The sequence below is a fragment of the Pteropus medius genome, unplaced genomic scaffold, assembly GCF_902729225.1.
Source record: "Pteropus medius unplaced genomic scaffold, Ma_sr-lr_union100, whole genome shotgun sequence".
NCBI classification, from domain to species: Eukaryota; Metazoa; Chordata; class Mammalia; order Chiroptera; family Pteropodidae; genus Pteropus; species Pteropus medius.
The window spans coordinates 19,593,244-19,614,342 of record NW_024342471.1 but is presented as its reverse complement, the minus strand read 5'-3'; the positions used below and the strand labels follow the sequence as shown (position 1 = coordinate 19,614,342).

General features: G+C 45.3%; 1 protein-coding gene across 18 annotated transcripts in view; it reads right to left on the bottom strand.

Annotated features, from left to right (window-relative positions):
• BCAS4 (breast carcinoma amplified sequence 4) overlaps nt 1-5,133 on the bottom strand; it is a 52,771-nt gene extending 47,638 nt beyond the window's left edge. For 6 of the 18 annotated variants that reach the window (XR_005653170.1, XR_005653168.1, XR_005653169.1 and 3 more), the window contains exon 1: nt 4,322-5,133. Coding sequence is in view for 12 of the 18 variants with exons in the window: in XM_039864617.1 (XP_039720551.1) it covers nt 4,322-4,609 (288 nt within the window). In the remaining 6 variants the exon portion in view is untranslated. The remainder of the gene's footprint in view (nt 1-4,321) is intronic. The other 12 variants (XR_005653171.1, XM_039864614.1, XM_039864618.1 and 9 more) reach the window with 12 other exon arrangements.
• Between the last annotated feature and the right edge of the window lie 15,966 nt (nt 5,134-21,099).

Below are 21,099 nucleotides of genomic sequence, written 5' to 3'. Positions count from 1 at the left end.
CCACCCCAACACATTCCAGCACCACAGCCATTACGTCTGTGAACCCCATCTTGTCTTTCTCTGCTCACACCCAGCTTGCCCCTGCTCATCACCTCCATCCATGCCCCATGGCCCCGGGCCCTGGTCCAGCCCTGTTCCGTCTCACCTGTGATTACTGAGGTCCACCCGCTTGGGCACCTCCTCATCTCTGTCCCCCGACTCCAGCCATGCACGCGCTGCCAGACCTTTGCCCTGTGGTTCCTTCCAGCATCTCCATCTCAGCCCCTCAGCTGTCCCCTCTGTGGCACTGACCACCATCTAGTTACTTTGATGATTATCAGTCTGCTCTTCTCCGGACTGTCATACTAGTCGGCCAGTCGGCAGGGGCAGGCGCCACACCTGTCTCAGTGGCCTCTCCCTGGTGCCCGGCACAGTGACTGGCACACAGCAGGTCTGCCGTGAAGATCGGAGGAACAAATTAATCCAGAACTACAGCTCGAGACAGAGTAGACTGTCTCAGCTCTACCCACAGACTTCTAACTGGAACATCCAAAGCTGGAATGCCCAAAGGGGATCAGCGGGTCGCATGGATAGGACACATGTGGGGGAGGGGGACACAGGGTGTTTGCAGGTTGGACTCAGTAGGCTATTCTTTGCTTCCACAAAGAAACAGCCTCTTCTACATTTTTCTTGAAACTCAAGGGCAACTTTGGTTGATTTGCGTTTTCCGACTTTAGTCCAGCTACAAGGCTTGGAGAGAGAGTTCCCTTTCCTGTTACCATGACTACAGGAAAAGCAAAAGTTCAAGCACAAGGGTAAATGGTACCATACCAGCTTCAGGAGTGGGGTGGGGGGACCCGAGAGGGTGAAACTAGGAAACACGGACCTAGGATTTAGCAGACCGTCCATTATTTTAATTAAACAAGAAACTCAGATCTTTTTCATGAAAATTCTCCATTTTAAAAACCCTCTATGGATTTAGCCAGCCACATCAGAGCTCTGGACTCAGCCTGTGGCCACCGGTTGGCAGCCTCTCATCTAACCCACGTGGTGAAAAGACTCAGATCCTTTCTCCTCTGCTGGCTCAAGCAAAGGTCCTCCGTGCGAGAAAGTCTTGGTTTCTTTCATTTCCTACCATCTAAGCCATGAACCTCACCTGTGGGCCGTGCCTGTTCTGTGTCCCAGCGCGGAAATCAAATGGAATCCTGCAAGAGCCTACGCAGGAATCCATCCCTCTACTATTCGGGTGGGTATCAGTGCTCAGCCATTCGAGAGGGCCCTGGGCTCCCCTCCCTCATAAATAACAGGGCACCCAAGAGGCAAACCTCTCTGTCCCCCTGCCATCTTGAAGCAGCTTCCGGAAACTCCCCTGAAACTGCTCCCGAAAGGGGAAGTTCAAAGCAGAAAAAGAGAAAAATTAAAACACAAAAGATCTGGTTGGACGGAAAACCCCAAGGGCACTGAAAATAGTAAGATGCTCACCTGCCAGCCAACCTGACGCATGGCCCCTCAGCGGCTCCCAGGTCCTGGGAGCCAGTGCACAGCTTCTGCCCTGCTCACCAGCCACATCTGCCACTGCCCCCGCTTCTACCTGCAGCTCTACCTTGAAGAACACCTGCTTTGTCCCACCGGGGCCTTTGCCAGCTCTATTCCCTCTGCTTGGAATATTTTCCTCCTCCCTCTTGGCCAACTTGTTTCCATGCTTCAGGACTCAGCCTAAAATGACCCTGCCTCAAGGAAGCCCGCCCTGACCACACCCAGACAGGGTCGGGGTCCCTCTACTATTCGCCCTCCTGGATCCAGTCTATTCTTCCTCTTCCCCGCATGTGCCTCCATGGTTACCACTCAGGTCTCAGCTTCCCCAGAGAGGCCTTGCCCGCCCCTTGCCTCCCAGACAAACAGATACCTGCTATCACACCATCCCACACTGCATTCTCCATGGCATCCATCACAATTTAGAGGTTTTGTGCGTTCTGTGTTTCTTGTCTCATGAGAGCGAGGGCCCTTGGTTTCACTGCTGTAGTGTTCCCACTGCCCGGCATATGCATAGTAGGGGTTCAAGGTGTCGAATGAAGCAGGTTCACTTCACCAGGAACCCCAGGACACCCCTAGGACTGGAGCGGGCTGGTCTGAGACCCCTACTGCTCCATTTTAAAAGCCAAAAGTGGTCCCAGGGGAGGAGCTTGTGGAGGAGAGACCCACTGCTCAGGCCTGTTCCCAAACCAGACGGCCCTTTTCCGGCTCACGTGCCCATCTACAAACAGCTTCAGCTTGGGACCTGCTAATGAATTAAGCTTTAAATAGAGGCTGCAAATGACTCTGCCCTGGCAGTTTCTGTCTCTTTTGGTAAATAAACTTCAGCAAGAGTTCTAAGTGGCTTTATTGCCGACAGAGCTACAGGGATCTGGGCTCGTCATTACGGCCCTTACAAATGAGCGTAGCCAGCTCGTGTCTGCGTTAAAGAGAGCCCTGAGTGAGAAAATAAAGCTAATACACGCAGTTTCTCTTGAAGGCCAAGCCTAATAGAGATGAAATGAAGCCAAGTTTCAGCCACTGGGCACAGTGACATCTCGCTGCTGGGAGCAAGAAGGACCCTCAGGTTACCTCAACCAGCGAAAAACTGGAGACCACCTGTATGGCCCTCCCTAGGGACATGGTTCATAAGTTACAGTGCGTTCACAGACATCTATTACTCCTGGAGGGCCTCGGTCTTCTCAGCTAGAAAATCGACATAACAACGTCCTAGCCACTGCGTCACTGCCAGGATGCAGTGTCTTAATCCACGAACAGAGTTCAGCATGGTGCCACACCAAGTATGAGCCCAGGAAACAGGAGTTTTACCTGATTCTGGGGTACCAGGAAGCCAGAAAATCATGCAAACCTCTACTCTCCCATGTGGAAATCACCTGACTCATAGGACCACTGAGCACTTGAAATGTGGGTGGTCCAAACGGAGATGTGTCCTAAGTTCAGTGTTAAAAACCTGATTTTGGAAACTTAGCACAAAGAGAAGAATGTAAAATCGCATTATTATTATTTTTTTTTTACATTGACAGCATGTTGAAATGACCCGCAGGATACGCTGTTATTTTAAATACACTGAAACTAATTTTACCCATTTCTTTTTCCTTTTTATATGTGGCTCCCAGGACATTTAAAATTACATAGATGGCTCACGTCTGTGGCTTCTCCTGGATACCTATGACAAAGAGCTATGGTCATGCTATTTTTTTAAATTGAGATATTATTCACATACCGTAAAATTCACCTTTTTAAAGTGTACAGTTCAGCGGTTTTCAGTCTGTTCACGAAGTTGTGCAACTATCACCACTAATTACAGAACGTTTTCATCACCCTAAAAAGAAGCCCCATGTGGTATCGTTGGCGATCACTCCCCATTCGTTCGTGCTGTTTTGAGTTCAGAAAAGCAAGTTGCAGAGCAATATTACAGTACCAAGTACGGCTTTATAAAAACGAATATGTTATTATTTATATGCACATCCGTATTCGTAAACGCATTTTTTAAAGGTTCGCAATGATTTACACCAAACTCTTAATGATGGTTATCTCATGGAACTAGAGTCGGCGTGGCAGAGAAAAGGGAGCGGGTGCTCACCCTTTATTTTCTATACTTCTGAACTGCTTTCGAGATTTAAAAAGAGAATAAGTTGAATTTTTAGTCCTACCTAAGTAGCTCCTGGTGAGCTTGGGTCAATAACTTTTTCATGGTACTGTCAACAGACTGGCTTCAGCTGGAAGATAAAGAATCTAGTTTTAGATCTACGTTTTTTTATTCTGTGCGTTTAAAATAGAAAGTACGGCCAGAAACGAGGTATTTTCCCTCCTAGCAACAGACGGGCCCGAGGCTGGGTGCGTCCCCGCACAACGCAGCGCGCCCGCCTCCTCCCCGGCATCTGGCGAACCGCTGGAGCGGGGCGCCGAGTGCGCCTGCAGGGGTCGGACTGCCCGGGGCCCAGCCCGGCAAGGGGCAGCAGCTCCCCGCGCCCCTGGGTGCGGCGTCCCGGCCGATGCGCGGGGTCCCGGGTGGGGATGGGAGCCGAGTCTGGGTCCCCGGGGACCGTGTCGGCTGGAAGAGGAAGCCGGCGCGACCTGCCGCGCGCGCATCTCTGCGTGGCGTCAGGCAGTCACCGCTCCGCGAAGGAGGGGGCCACCGCGTCCCCAACTCCGGGCCCGAAGCCCCTCTCCGGGTGCGAGAGGATTCTGCGGGGCAGCGGAGGGTTTGGGTTCTGGTCCGGGTCCCGGTTCCGGATCGCCGGGGCCGCACCCAGCCACCCCTCAACCCGGAGACCCGCCTCCCCCACCTCCATCCCTAGTCCCCTACCTCGGCCCCGGGCTCGGGAGTCAGAAAGAGCGCGAGCTCGCGTGCCCCGCTGCGCACGGGCTCCGGCCTGTCGGCGTCCACAAGCAACATCAGGAGCGCGGCGGGATCCAGCTGGCAGAGGCTGCGGGGGAGCCCGTCACAGCTCCCGGGCCTCGGAGTCCCGCCCCCGGCCGGCTGCATGCCCTGCGGCCCGCCTGGCGGAGGCGGGGCAGGTGCGCACCCGGCGGCCGCGGCCCGTGCCTGCCCAAGCGCCGGGCCGAGTGGGCAGCGCCACCCAGTGGCGCACATTGCTCACTGCACTCGGCCCTCGCATCACCTGATAAACCAGAGATTCTCAAACTCGCTTGCAGATTGCCATCTCCTGGGGCTCTTAGAAAACTTCTGAAGTCCGGGCCACACACGTCCCTGGCGGGTGGAACCTGGGCATCAGTACTTTTTTGAAGTTCGCCAGCTGATTTCAACATACATCCGAGTTGAGAACCATCGCTATAGACGACCCCTTTTCATTGAAGTCCGGGGAGCAGTGGTTCCAGCCCCGCAGCACTTAGGAACGCCCTGGGGAGCTTTTAAATCCCGAGAAGCCGGACCTCACCCCAGGCGGATTCAACCAGAATCCCTGGGGGAGGGGGGTTTGAGCATCAGTTGTTTTTAAACCTCCGCTGGGGGTTCAGCGTGCATCCAGGATGGAGAACCGCTATCGCAGAGGATCTTCTCGTTTAAAGACCAAAGCTCCGCCCCTCAAGGCCCGCCCTCCTGCCTCTCCTTGGCGCTTGGCCGGGGAGGCCTGGAATTTAGGGAAGGAGGGGCTGGCGGTCCTCTTCCTTCCAGGGGCAGCTTTAAAAAAAAAGCTCCCCAGGGAATTCTTGACAGCACTAAATTTGACCCCCAAACACCCTTAGAAGGCTTATCCAGAGCCTTTAGAGGCTGGAGAGGGTGGGGTGCATTCCTCCAAAGCAACGCTAATGAAGAATGTATTAAACAAGGTAAAGAGATATGGGAAGTCTAGAGTTCTAATTGTTCACATGATGACTTGTCTTTTAAAATGCTAATTAAATTCGTTTTTAAAAATCGGGCTGGGCTTAGGGTTGCAAATAAATATACAAGACGCCCCACACCTCCCTCCCGTTAAATCTGAATTTATATTTTCTCTGACAACCCGTGGTCGGGGCTGTCAGCACATGCTCGATCTGCTTTTTGGGTCATTGGTCACAGCACAATTCCCACTTCTACAATTGTCCACTGCTAATTTCTCCACGACCCTGACCAAACTCTCAAGGCCTTTGGACCAGAGTCATTTTCTGGAAAATTCTTGGCAAAGACTTGGGCCTCAAGGTGTTTAGGAAAGGATTTGATAGGAACTCACTGGAACTGCACTTGGCCATGCATCACTGTCTGATCTTCCTGATGATGCTCAGGGCCCTTCCAGGCATCATACATGCACCCAGGTGCTGAGCTCAGCCCCTCGCCCCTGCGGGGGAGCTGGGCACCTGCATTTTAAAAGCTCTGCAGTTGAGTCCCATGCACACCAAAGTCAGAGCAACCCCTATCTAAGAAGGCTTCCTCTTGCTGCTGGCGTTAGCCAGGGACCCCCATGGGAGGCCAAATCGATGACTTTAAACAGAAGATTGGATTTTTAAAAATCTCTTGGCCTCTCAGGGTGCCGAGTTCATGCCCCAGCACCCAGCCCCAGGTGCCCGGCTCTTGGGGAGACCGAGGGGCAGGCAGCAAGCCTGACTCCTGGAATGCAGCTGGCCTGGGCCGCACCCTGCCCAAACCAGTTTGAACCAGCTGCAGAGATGGAGCCTTGGCAGGTCCCCACGAGCTCCCTCTGGTGCCCAAGCCCAGCTCAGAGCTGCCGCTCCAGCCTCCTGATCCGGAGTCCTGCTTGGGTGCAGGCAGCAGGCTCCATCCCAGCCTGGGGTGGGGGCGTCTGCGCCCACCAGACCTTCAAGGTCCCTGGGCACCCTAGTAGCCCCCAGCTGGGCCCTTTCACACCCACCCCATCTGGTTTCACCTTCTGCTGCAAAATGGTTGCCTGTCTGTGTCTTTTCAAGGTCAGTTCTCCCAGCTCGGGCCTCAGGCAGGCAAGGTTCTAGGTTGGCAAGGGTTCCCCGACTCAGCTGTGAACTCCTGGGAAACTCCCAGGAAATACTAATGCCCAGATCTCACTCCGGAGACTGATTGAAGTGGCCTGGGGTGTGGCCTTGGTTAGGGGAGGTTTTAAAGATCCTGCAGGTGATTCTAACCTGCATCGTCCCATGCTTGTTTAACTCTGTGGGCTCTGGGGATTCTGGGGTCCGTGGTCTTGACACGGATCCTCATGGCTAATGTGTCCTGAGCGCTACCGTGGGCCGGACACTGTACACTTCACATAGATGGCCTCGTGAAAGATCCACCACACCCTGTGAGGAAGGCAGGCCCTGCTACGATGCCCATTTTACAGATGAAGAAACGGAGATGTGGAGAAGTTTGACTGCTCACCCGGGATCCTAACTAGGAAATGAAAAGCTAGGATGTGAACACGGACCATCTGATTCCAGAACCTACTGCCTCCTGCAGGATAGCCGCCTGCTGGTACCTGTGGCACCCCCCCACCCCTCCTCCAGCCCAGCCTGTTAGGAAAGCCCCGCCCCTGTGCCCCTCCCCTCTTCACAGCCCTCCGGAGCACATTCCAGGCGTCCCCCTTCTTGCTCATAATTTTCCAGTGGCTTCCCCAGTGCACACCAAGTGAAGTTCAAAGACCCGGCCCTACACTGCCAATCTGTCGCTGCTTTTCTCTTTGAACCCTAAGTTGCAAATGGGAGCCCACAGAGTGGGGCCAGACTCCCGTGAGGCAAGAGAGGCACGTAGAATACAAACCGTACGAGGCATGAGGTCTGAGGGTCGCCTTGCGTCACGTGCCCTGGGCGTCCCACTTGCCTCTTCCCTGGCCACGCCGTGCAGTCTGCTGCCATAGACGGGACGTTTGCGTCTCCCCAAAATTTGTATGTTGAACCAAAGCCTGAAGGGGATGGTATTTGGAGGTGGGGGCTCTGGAAGGTGTTGGCCGTGAGGGTGGAGCCCTGGTGAATGGGATCAGCGCCCTTATAAACGAGACCCCAAAAGAGCCCCCTGCCCCTTCCACCACGTGAGGACACAGGGAGAAGTCAGCTATCTGCGACCTGGAAGAGGTTCTCACCAGACACCGGATCTGCCAGTGCCACGACTTCGGACCTCCTGGCCTCCAGGACTGTCAAAGGCAAGTGTCCGTTGTTCACGGGCCACGCGGCCTGCGTTATTCCGCCCCGGCAGCCTGAGTGGACCACGAGCCTGCAGTTGTGTTTCGCTATGTGTGGCTTTCAATGTGGTGGTCTTTTCAGTTCACGTGGACATTCAGACTTGCGGCTCTTCTCAAAAAGGAAGAAAACACGAGGAAGCCATGGGCCTGCCCTGTGGCCTGGCGGTAACTGGCCAGTGAGAGAGCTGTCCCACTCTGCCTCCATCTTCCCCACCTGGTCCCAGTCTCTCCCCGACCTGCTGGTCCTTGACGGTGTCTGGCATTCTGACTCTGTGTTCCCCCGAACGCGTCCCAGGCCTGCCGTCTGCACGCCCACGTCCGCCATGTCCCGTCTGGGGTGCCCCATCTGCCTCTGAGCTGGCCGCCCTCCCCGCCTTCCTCCCTTCTGGCCCCCCGAATAGATCTGCCCTTCAAGCCGGCCTTCTGGTTCCTTCCATTTCTGCTAAGTTGTTAGTTCACTACGAGACAGAGAGTTCCTGGAGGACAAAGGACGTGTCTCGTGCATTTTCGGAGGGACCGTTACAGGAGTCCAGCCGGCCACCTTCGCACACAGGAAGTCCTCAATAAACACGTGTCTGTAAATGTGAAGTCACTCTCCTGCTTTCAGTCTCTGTGTTAATAATTTAGAACACAACCCATCTTCATAGGAGCATAGTGGAAAAAAAAAACAGGTTTGAAGAGCAGTTTTGAAATGATCACTCTGTAGGCAACAGCGATGGCACGTCCTCCCGTTCTTTCCCTATAAAGAGAAGTTTGGGATTCTCCGTGGTAATTTGATCAGTTTTTCTCTACTCCTCTCCCTTCCATAACAGAGCTACAGAAAGGGCCTCAGTGCTTCGGAGGCCAGAGGTCAAAGGTCTAGGTTCAAACCGCTCCACACACGTCAGCTTCTAGCTTTGGTCTTGAGAAATGAGAGGTGCCTCATGGGCTTAGATGAAAGAGGAGTTTTTACCCCTTCCAGCTACTAAAATGTGGATCCCACATTGTTTTCTCTGCCTCCTTCCAAGCAGACGCTGGATGGAAACTACTGCCTAAGGCAAGGAGGTCTGAAGCGACAGCGGTCACAGGCCCCTGGGCACGATGGGTCTGCCACCCCTAATGCACAGAGGAGTCTCAGAAGGGAAACTCTGGGTTTTAGACCATTAACACCTCCAGGGGGGCCTGGGGGTGTTATCAAACTTCATGTTTCTCAGCAAAATGTGTGAATATTCACCTTAGTGAGCCGAATAAAGGCCTTAGATATAAACCTCAGGTCAGTTCAGCTTAGGTTTCTCCAGCCAATGGATTTCTGCTGAACTGATGGGGGCAAAAAGCTAACGGTTTTTAGTTTCCTGGATTTCAAAACTACAAAACACGGAACTGTGGACTTGTTTTCCTATTTCACAGCTGGAGAAACTGAGACTCGGGATGATCGAGCACGTGGCCCAGGCCCACGTGTGTAACTGCTGAGTGGAGCTGAGCTTTGAACCTGTTACATCACATTGAGATGGATCGGAAAATGTCAGGAGATATTAGAAAGTAGGTACGTGCCCTAGTGAAAACAGTATCCTTTAGACTATTTGGGACACTTGAATATTTGTTATTTTGCTTCAGGAAACTGTGTTACTCGGACTTGAAGGCCCTTTCCCGGTTTCCTGGTGTGGCATTGTGTATGTAACAGGCAACACCATAAAAGAGAGAATGCTCTATGTGAAACCGCTCTATGTCATGTCAGCAGCAAGCAAAAAGCTAAGAGGCACCTCTGGTTTTAACAATGGCCAAAAGCAAACACAATGAGATTTAGTCCAACTTAAGGCAATGGAATAACACACCTGCTCAAAAGCAAATAAGAATGAGGATGCCGTAACAAAAAATACAGAATTCGGCACAAAGAGGTAAAAATGAAATGTCCTCTAGCCCCCGATGGCCCCTGCTGGGTACAGAAGGTGGCTTTGGGAGGGAGCAATGCATAGCGGCTAATTGCACAGGCTCTCGAGTCTGGATTCGATTTCTGGCTCCCCACCTAAAAGCTGTGTGAGCTCAGTGGTGTTACTTCTCTGTGCCTGAAATAGAGAATGAATTATTATTTTACAGTCTCAGAGTGTGAATGCATCTCTTATTGTGATACAAAATTCAGAAGTCATAAAAGGAAAATTTAACTATAGAAAAATTAAAAGTTTTTTCAATGCAAAAATTACTATAGGCATATTCTAAAATAACATAAGGGTCATAGAAAAGTTTTATATCTAGATTCATTACATTTGTCAGAATTTATTGAACTGTGTACATTTGAAGTACATTTTGTTGAAATAAGTTATATCTCAATAAAGTTGATTGTTAGGATAAATAGTATGAGAAGCTGAGAAAAAATATTTGCCAACGCATATTATAGTAAAACAGTAATCTACTTCATATAGAAAGGGCTTCTGGAAATTGATAAGAAAAACATTAAATGAACAAATTATATGAAAAGATAGTTGGAAGAAAAGTAGCTCATGATTTGAGTAGCTCATAATCTTATGAAAAGATGTTCAATCTAATTCTAACAACCAGACTGGTGAAAATTCATGGAATTGGCAAAGCTGCGGGAAAATAGGCCGTCCACCCTTTGTTGACTGGAGTGTGAACTGACAAGTCCCCAAGGAGACAAACCAGCAGCATCTATCAAAATTACAAATGCATGGTTTTTTGCCTTAGTAATTTCTCTTCTGGGAGTTTACCTTACAAATACATTTCCACATGTGCAAGATGACTTACGAATACAATTATTGATGGCCACATAGCTATAATGGCAAAAGAATTGATACAAACTAAAGGTCTATTGATAGAGGACTGTTTAATATATTAAATGGGTAACATATTATGAAGCTGTAAAAGTGGATGGAGATTCAATATAATGTGGCATCCTGGATTAGACCCTGGGAGAGAAAAAAGACATTAGTGGAAAACAGGTGAAATCCAAATAAAGTGTCAAGTTTAGTCCATAGTAATGTACTGCAATGGACTACATGTTTGTGTCCCCCTGCCCCAACTCACAGGTTGAAGCCCTAATCCCTAATCCCCATGGTTGTATTTGGTGTTGGGGCCTCTATGGAAGTAATTAAGGTTAAACGAGGACCTAAGAGGGGGGCCCTGATCCCATTAGTGTCCTTAGTGCCCTATAAGAGACATCAGAGAGCGTGCTCGGCTCCCTCCCTCTCTCTGTCTCTCTGTCTCTCTCTCTCTGTCTCTCTCTCTGCCTCTCCGTCTCTGTCTCTGTCTCTCTCTGTCTCTCTCTCTGCCTCTCTCTCCCCCACAGAGGAGAGGCCATGTGAGGGTACAGCGAGAAGGCAGCTGTCTACAAGCCAGGAAGAGAGATCTCACCAGAAACCGACCATGTCATCACCTTGATCTTGGACTTCCAGCCTCCAGAACTGTGAGAAAATTAATTTCTGTCGTTTAAGCTCCCCGGCCTGGGATGTTTTCTTATGGAAGCCGGAAGCCGAGCTGAAGGATACACATACAAATGTTACTTTCTCAGTTTTGGCAAATGTTACCATGGTTATTTACGGGAGGTATTAGCGTTAGGGGAAGCTGCGAGGCGCTGTACTATCTGTGTAAACTTCTTGCAAATCTAAGCCAATTCCAAAATTTAAAGTTTATGTTAAAAAAAGGAATGGGAAAAATGAATGGGGAAGAATTTTGTCTAGTGATAGGCAAAGATTGCCAAGATATATTAAATGAGAAAAGCAAAGGGCAGAACAGTGCTGCTACCTTTATATAATAAGAAGTAATTTATTTTTGTACTGTCTTATTTACATTTTTAAAAATCTATAAAAAAATAAATAAATAACTAATCCTAATTGTTACCCGCCTGAAGGGAATGACAATTGGATGAATTGGGGACAAAAAAAAAAGAGAAAGTATTTTCACTGTGTACTTTTTAAAACTTTTTTTGTTGTTTGAGCCACATGAATTTATTTACCATTTGAATAACTAGTTTTGTAAAAAAATAAGAGAATTTTTATTTTTATTTATATTTTGTAAAAAATAAGAGGAAGAAGAGGATTTTCTCTATAGATACTAAAATGTATTCGAAAGCTTCGATAATCAAAACAGTATGAAATGATTCCAAATAGATCAGCAAATCAGAATCTGGCCAAAACGAACCCAAGAACATTTAAGAAATTAGTAAATGATAAAGGTGAAATTTCAATTCAATGAGAAAGTAATGCCTTACTCGCTACATTACATTAGAATAATTAAGGGAGAATTAAAAAAGAATCAGACCTCTTACTTTCACCCGAATGCCAAATAATTTTCAGATGGATTAAATATTTAAACATAAAAAATGAAAGTATAGCACTTAGGATAAAATCTGGGCAAATATTTATATATATAATTTTGAGAGGGAAACTATTAGAGAAAAGAATAAAAGATTTTACTATAGAAAATACAAAATTCCTACACAATAAATAGAAAAGCCAATGATAAGCATAGTAGGAAGTGAATGACTAATTAGGAAAAAGTAATAGCTACGAGGTTGACTTCTTTAATATATAAAACACTTCTACGTACTAAGAAAAGACGGATGCCTCAGTTTTCAAAATGTCATGCAAAGGACTCAGAGAAGTAACAAAAGAAGAAATACAATAAACGATTAAAAAAAAACTTTCAAACTAATAATCAAAGATATGCAAAGTAAAATAATGAGATGCTTCGCCCGCACCACCCCCCCCAATTAAATAGGCAGAGCATAAAAATAACAGCTCTGGTGTGTTGGAGGAAAAAATGACCCACACATACCTGGGATAAGGATGTAAATTAGAATAACCTTTCCAGAAGGAAATGAGATCTATTCATGAGTCAACCCCCTTCCTTTTCCAAAAAACGAATGTGCCAGGACCTAATGATTCCTCTTCTAGGAATTTATCTTAAGGAAATAACTGGACAAAGAACAAAAAGATGCATTTACAAAGCCGTATACCAGAGCACTGGTTATAATTGTGGGAAAAAAAATGGAAACGGCTTACGATAGGGAGTGGATGTTATGAAATGATGGCTTATCTATACAACGAAATATGGCGAAACCAGTGATGCAGAGTTATGCAGACAGAGTGAAGACAGTCACAATATATTGTCCTCTGAAGAAAGCAGGCTACAGAATAATTTATATGCATGCTCTGATCCTGTTTTTGTCAAAATACACATTAGGTAATAAACACTGATATGCACATGTACCAAGAAACTGAAGAGTGGTTATCTCTGAACAGGAACTTTTGGGGTGACTTTTTTCTTTTAGATATGCCCCCCCAAAATGTCTCCTGAAATCATGTTAATTCCGTGGACACACAGCTTCCTTAACCAGCCTACTTTTCATAAGTAGTATTTATATATACAAATACTTTTCTCCTTCCCGAGTAAGCTCTAAGTCCCAGAAACAAATATATTAAAAAAGCTCACCTACGATTTTTACTTTTGTTGCCTGCCTATCGATGAAAACGACATCTAGGAATGAGTACTTCAATCAGAAAATGTAAAAACAATTAGCTTTAGGAAGAAAAGAATAAAAATAAGCACAGTGTCAATTTGCCAGGAGACAGTGGTTCAATGAGCTGAGGTCTAATTGAGAGCAAACCATTGGGCTGGAAATGAGCATCAACTTGGGAATAAATTATGTATGGCCACTGTTAAATATTTTATCCATCCTTTACTGTTATTTGTCTTCGCTAACAGAGGTAAGACAGAGAAAATATCCCCATCACAAGCATCATCGGTCTTGTCATTGTCCCTCCATCCTAGAACAGCCACCAACATTCAAACAAATGCTTCTAAAGAGGAAAAACTCACCATGACTAATATAAGGGATCAGCTCGGCATAGCAAACTTAAATATCACACCTTGATTAAAGGAGGTCAAGGCGACCTCACCATCTGCATCGAATTTGCCATTTCTCAAAATCATGAATATTTTGCTCTATTTAACATGCGGTTTTATAAACAGACGTTTATGAATTCTTGGGGCCATCGAGGCAGAGGGGTCTGGGGTTGCCTTGGTATCCATGCAGTGAGTGGGAACGGACAGCAAAGACATTTGAGTTGTCAGGAGCTGATGTAGCCCATTCAGCCTCTCACCATTTGGCCACCTTCCCAGCCACTCTGCCTCCGCTCCTGGCTCTTCTCCCTTTACCGTTGATTTCCTCCCTCTCCCCTGGCCCTGTCTGCTTGGCTGTTGGAGGCACATGCCAGCCCCACTGGGCACAGGCCCTGTGAACACCAGCCAAGGTGCCCTGGGGGGTGGAGCAAGGGCAGCTCACTAGCAGAAGAACCCTCATTTGTTGCAACTGAATCGCAGAGGTTTTGTTGCAAAGGTTTTACTGTTGCCTTATCCAGGGGCTGAAAAATTATTACGATGGCCATTTTTTGGTGAGATTTGCTTGGGGTCATTTTTCAAGCATTGTCTGGCATTGTGTATGTGTGTGCTAGAAGTTTCATTTCATATTCAGGCAGACCAGATTTGTGTGTGTGTGTGTGTGTGTGTGTGTGCATGCATGTGAATGTGTAAATGCATATACCCGATTTAAAATCAACTAGTCAAAACTTGTGCATATGTGTGCTTTCAAGTCAAGACTTTCCCACGTTTTTCTGCTTTAGGAGATAGATTCAAACAAATGAAATCTACATTCTTCGTAAGTTACCCTGTGTGGATTTTTCCTTCCACCAGTGCTGATTGGAGATTCTTTCTGATTCCGGGAGATTCTAGGGTTAGTCACTGGTCCACCTGAGAAGCCACGCTGCTCAGGATTGCTGTTCTCATGAGGTCATCGTTACTGGCATTATCAGAGGCCCACATTCAAAAGCCCTCTCCTTCAAGCTAAGCTCCCTTCACCCAGGCTCCAGGTATTTACCAAGTTAATGATTTAGTTTCTGAGTCACTAAGCACACAGAGTTTTGCCTGAGTCACCTGGGGGGCATACCTGAGACAGCAGCTGAGGGCCTATGGGAACATGAGAGAAAACCTGATATGCGACTTACTACTTATGGAGGTTTAAGGCTAGCATCGCGGGCAGGGCAGAAAGCCTGGGACCGCAGCTCCCACCTTCTACAAGCCCAGCGTGCGTTTCATTTGAGTGTGACCTGCTCCAGGTCTTAGTCACGTGAATGCTATTTCCTGGTCGTTTTCCGCGTTGCTAGGAGATGGAATGGGGAGGGATGTTGCACAGATACAATCTGTGGGCTGTATTAGTCAAATTCTAGCCTTTCTCCTCCTCTCTGTTGGCAGATAACCCAGCCTAAAAATCCAGCATGGAGTTTTCAGAGGCTTACTGTCTGCACACCCATCATGATGCGTGTGTGGGAGTCACAGTATTTGACAAAAGTGCGCTTCTGGTAAGTCAGATTCTACTCATTTAGGAGGCGGGACTCTCTGCACAGGGGCCTGGGGACCGAAACTTAGTTTGGCCAACCGAGTTGACAGTACTTTTACGAAAGATGGGTATGCAAAGCCTTTCCATACATCTTTGTGAATTTTAGGAGAAATTATAAGCCATGATCATGAAAACAGTTTTGCTCAGAGCGAAGGAGAGACACAGAAGAGCGAGCTGGATTCAGAACCTCCCAGAACTTTCATGGGCATAGGAAAGGCCCAGACAAATCTCGTTAAAGCGCGTAGTGCTGGGTCCCTTCCGCAGAGATTCTGTTCCCCGGAGCATCTGCATTTCTAACCCGTACCCAGGGGCCGCTGTCTGGAGAGTCCCGCCCTCGCGAGCAGACTGCCCTCCCTTCAACCCCAGTCACCTTGAAAAATGGACAGAGCCGCTCACTTTCACTGAGTGCTTACTGACCTTCGGGCACTATCCTAAACCCTTTGTACACATTACCTTGAGCAATCCTCACAGTGACCTTTGAGGGAACACTGTTACAGCAGAGGGATTCGAGCCATCCATAGTCCGTAGTCCCCGAACTTCTGAGACCATGGGTGGCAAACTAGCAGCATGTAGGTAAACCGGGGCTGCCAGGCCCGTTTGTTCTGTTTCATGAGTTGTTTTAAACATCAGGATGTTTCACCCAGGCTTATACGGTCAATTAATCTACGACAAAGGAGGTAAGAATAAACAACAGGGAAAAGACAGTCTCTTTAATAAACGGTGCTGGGAAAACTGGAGCGATACACGCACGAGAATGAAACTGGATCACTTTCTTACGCCATGTACAAAAATAAACTCAGAATGAATGAAAGACTTGAATGTAAGACCTGAAACCATGAAAGTCTAGAAGAAAACGTAGGCAGTAAACTTTCTGACGTCGGTCTTAGCAATATTTTTTAGGATCTGTCTCATTGGGCAAAAGCAACAAAAACAAAATAAGTGAGATTACATTAAACTTAAAAGCTTTTGCATAGCGAAGGAAACCATCCAGATGAAAAGGTAACCTACTGAATGAGAGAGGATGGTTGCAAATGACATAGCTGATGAGGGATTAATCTCTAAACTGTATAAAGAACTCATACGGCTCCACATCGAAACAAAACAAAACAAAACAAAATCCAATTAAGAAATGGGCAGAGGACCTGAATAGACATATTTCCAAAGAAGACATACAGTTAGTTGGCCAACAGACACATGAAAAGATGCTCAGCATCACTAATCATCAGGGAAATGCAAATCAAAACCACAATGAGATACCTCCTCACACCAGTCAGAATGGCTGGTATCAAAAAAACAACAAAAAATATGTGTTGGTGAGGATGTGGAGAAAAGGGTGAGCACTGTTGGTGGGACTGTAAACTGGTGCGGCCACTGTGGAAAACAGTATGGAGTTTCCTTAAAAGATTAAAAATAGAACTACCATATGATTCAGCAAATTCATTTCTGGCTATTTGCTCAAAGAAAATGAAACCAATAACACACAAAGCTCTAACCACCCGTATGTTCACCGCAGCGTTATTTACAATAGCCAAGATATGGAAGCCACTCAAATGTCCACTGACAGACGAAGGGATAAAAAAGATGTGGTGCATATAGACAACGGAATATTACTCAGCCATGAAAAATAACGCAATTGTGCCATTTACAACATAGATGAACCTAGAGAGTACTATGTTAAGTGAAGCAAGTTGGAGGAAGACAAATACCATATGATTTCACTTACATGTGGCACGTAGAAAACAAAACAAGAGAACAAACAAAACAAAACAGAAACAAACTTATAGACACAGAGAACAAACTGATGGTGGCCAGAGGGAAGGGGATGGAAGGCTGGGTGGACGAGGGAAAGAGAACTAAGAAGTACAAACTTCCAGTTATAAAATAGATCACGAAGGCACAATATACAGCATAGAGAATAGAATCAATAATATCGTAGTAACATTGCGCTAGACTTATTGCGGTGATCACTCCATAAGGTATATAAATGTCGAATCACTGTGTTGCACACCTGAAACTAGTATAAAACTGTATGCCAACTATAATTGAAAATAAATTTAAAAAATTTTTTAAAAATCAGGATGTTTCACATGAAATTCTGAATTTCTGACATCTGAAAAGTTCAAAGAGCTGGCCATACATACCCAAATGGCAACAACGGAGTAGTGGCCGTGCTGCTGTATATGTGTGTGTGTGTGTGTGTGTGTGTGCGTGCGCGCATGCATGCGCGTGTGCACGTGTGCATGTGTGTGTGTGTGTGTAAGGGGGACTCTGGGTCACCAGCCCGATCCCATTCTGGTGCCTAGGAAATTTGAATTTACTCATTGCTTTAAGACCTACGATTCTCTCATTTCTATATTTCGAAAGTAATAAAATTTGAATTTTTTGCCATTTCAGATTGAAGTGTTTATTGGATTTATATATTCTTTAGATATCAGACTTGTAGCAGATCTAGTTGTTAAATAAAATCAAAATAAACAATACTCCCGGAAAATACAAGTCCAAATGTTGTCATTATTATGAGATTTAAACTTTCCCTTCAAAATCGGAACATTGCCAGTGGACCTCAAGTTTTATTTCCACCTTCACCATTTTCTTTGATTGAAGATCTATCCCTGGCTTCCTTTTTTTTTTTTTGCATAGTACTTTATGCTTTAACTCTCTTTTATAAAAAATGTACACCCAAATATGTCACAAACACTGTAAGTGATACCAGTGTGTTCACTGTTCTGCAATCCTTCCTTTTCCATGTGGGGACAGCACCCCGATTCGCTGATTCTTCTTTGAGGAACCGCCCCCCACCCACCCAGCCCAGATTCGGGCCCATGGCCCAGACAGGGCTGATGAGTTGTCTCTGAGGCTTGGGCTGTGATTCGTGGGGCAGAGAGGTTCCCTTCTGGGTGAGTCGCTTATGACAGAATGCACGCTGAAGTTGTTGGAGGTCATTTTTGTCACCACAAGAGTAAACAGAGGCAAGCCAAGCAAGAAATGGAGAGAGACTGTAGCCTGTGCTGTAAAATATAGTAGCCATTAGCCCCATATGGCTATTTAAAGTTAAATGACATGAAATTAAAAATTCAGTGTCTCAGTATGAGATGCATTAGCTGCATCTCATACATGCAGTAGCCACATGTGTGGCTTGTGACTACTATTTGTTCGGAGCCAATATAAGGGAGTCCCATCCCCACAGAAAGTTCTACCAGATGGCACTGTTCAATAATATCTGTGCCAGAGTTCTAGCCTCGACTTTTCAGCTACGTGAGCCAATCAATCTCTTTTTCATTCACATGATTGGAGTTGGGTTCATTCATAACCCAAAGGACCCAAAGGCTCCAGTGAGAACTAGGAAGGTGACCACGTGCACAATTAGGTTTCAGTTGGGTGTCGTCCTTCAGCGCTAGAGAAAATAATCGATGGGTCCAGAAATACGGTTAAGCAAATGACACTCAAGAAATACTCATGCTGTTTTACCATTTTCTATTGTCCCTTCAATTAGAAAACAATTGCAGATCCAGAACAAATGAATGTTGAAAACACATGTCTTTCAATAAGTACCCCTTGGTGTTTATCAGCATAAGCATAATTAGATTAATGGACAACACATAAGAATACAGGAATAGTTTTTCCCCATCAGAAAGTGTTTTAACATCAACGATATGGAAATAAACTGACACGGTGTGCTTCCTGACATAGAACAATGAGGATATAACATCACATATGTACTATTCTTGCCCCAAATGCATAATTTGAATCTAATTATGAGGAAACTGACAAACTCAAATTGGGGGACAGTCTGTGAAAGCTTGTCTTTACTTTTCAATAATGTCAGTATTATGAAAGATAAAGAAAGGCTGAGGAACTGTTTCACATTAAAGGAGACCAAAGAGATTGACACCTAAATGTGACGTGTGATTCTGGATTGCATCCTAGAGCAGGGGAAATGTATATTAGATAATGTTATTGTAACAATGTTAAATTTGTTGAATTTGATAACGAAACTGTGGTTGTATAAGGGAGTGTATAAGAGAATGTCCTTGTCCTTAGAAAATACATGTTTATCTTTACGGGATATAGGGCTATAATCTCTGCAACCAATTCTCCAATGTTTTAGGAAAAAATACATACACAGATGAAGCAAATGTGGGTATAAACTGTACTCTTCATGCAGCTTTTTTTCTAGGTTTGGAATTATTTCAAAATATAAAAGCAAGCAAGCAATAAGTGTGTTTCCCTCTTAGGGCAAAAAAACTACTAGTATTTTTCCATGGCAAGTCTCTCGAGTGGAAAGCAAAGTGCTTCAAGTGTTCTTCAAATAGTACCTCCTGAAATTGTTTTGAGATGTCCCAATAAAATTTTAAAAAATGAAATAGAAATCAGGGCACTTTTAATATTCCGTTTGTGAAACTATACATACATACCAGATCACAATGTTCAGTGCATTTACTGTGGGTTGCAGTTTTTAAAAAATGTTTGAAAGCCTTTTATTACAGTATCTTTACTAGGATGACTCATTACAATCTACCTGAGACAGCCTGTTTGTGCCTCTTGTCATTGCATGATAGCAAACCTATTCTCTTTCAAAAGTGTTCAGATTTGGATTATAGTCACTCATATTTTAAGCCACTTTAATTCCTTTTTTATAACAAAGTACAGTATGCATAAGTATACTTAGTGGCCAAAAAAGGACTTTAGCTTTTTTTCTAAAGAAGAAATAAATTTATGTATTATTTATATGATTAAATTTTTAAAAAGTTTTCCATACTAAAAAAGTTTTCCATTATAATCCCTTGGAATTATAATAAACTACTTATAATGAACTAGAGAATTTTCTGTTACATGGAGTAGTTACATTATAAACTACTTATAATGAACATGTGATTTTCTGTTACATGGAGGACATAAATACCATTTTGAAAAGAGAGTTATTGTAAATGAGAAAACACCTAAATACAACTTATAAAGAAAATACGAATTCCACTGCATTTTGGTATTAATATATAAAATACACATCAAGTGTTATGAAGTAATTAAATAAACATATTAGCTTTTTAAATGTCTTGTTTTTAGGGAAGACTTGGTAGATGACTACCTATGAGGACTTTTAAATTATGATTAAGTTCTAAGTTATGATTAATTTCCTTTCTATTTACCATTCAGTAGCCAATGAGACATCTACCCAATGACAGCACTTAAGTAGCTCAGTGATATTACAACAGGTAAGAGGCACTAGTTTGTTTAACCCTACAGGTAACAGCCACCATCACCAGATGACATGCTGTCACAAACAGAAGTCAAGACTTTCAATGTCTTAAAGTAAGGCACCCCCAAATCTATTCAGGAGAGCTCAGCTGCCAAAGTCACTGACATACACACTCTTAAAGCTTCATCACCTACGATTAAACCATCAATTTAAAGATGAGAAAATCAAAGCCAACAATAACCGGTTGCTAACCATTAATTCAAGCACCTTAAGGCGTCAAGAACAGAGGCACTAGTCACTGTAAATTTCTGACTTCTGTGATTTTTCCTCAAAATCAAATTTAATGTTTTACCCAGCCTGGAAACTTGGAAGCAGCGGGGATGTAAGGTACTAACAGCAGCATTAGGGTCACATTTTTGGGTAAAAGGGATGTTTTAGTTCTACACTGTTTCGTAGACCCTAAAACCGAGAGGAGTATCAGGTATTGAATGTAACATAATCTGTGCCAATCTGTGATGTGGAGTTCTGTCGATATGATGAATTTTTACTCAGGATTTTCCATCTGTTTTTAATTGGGGGAAGGAATCAGGATTATCCTCCACACCGGTTAGCAGAAGAGTGAGTGCAGAGATCAGGTAAGCCAAGGACAGAGTGACTTAATTTGGGATTAGAAATGGCTCAGGAAGAAATTTTACCTTGGGCCTTTTACATTTTTCAGTATAAACTGAGTTCAATCCCTATACGGTGGCAATAAAAAGTATAACTACATTTGAGTTTGAGAAGATAAACTGTTATTAACTTTTTGTCTTGTTTCAAATTATTTTAAACAACATAAATGCTAACTCTGGATGGATATCATGCAGTTTCTCATGCCATCAGAATTAACTGTATTTTAAATGCTATCTTCCAGTCCACGGCCA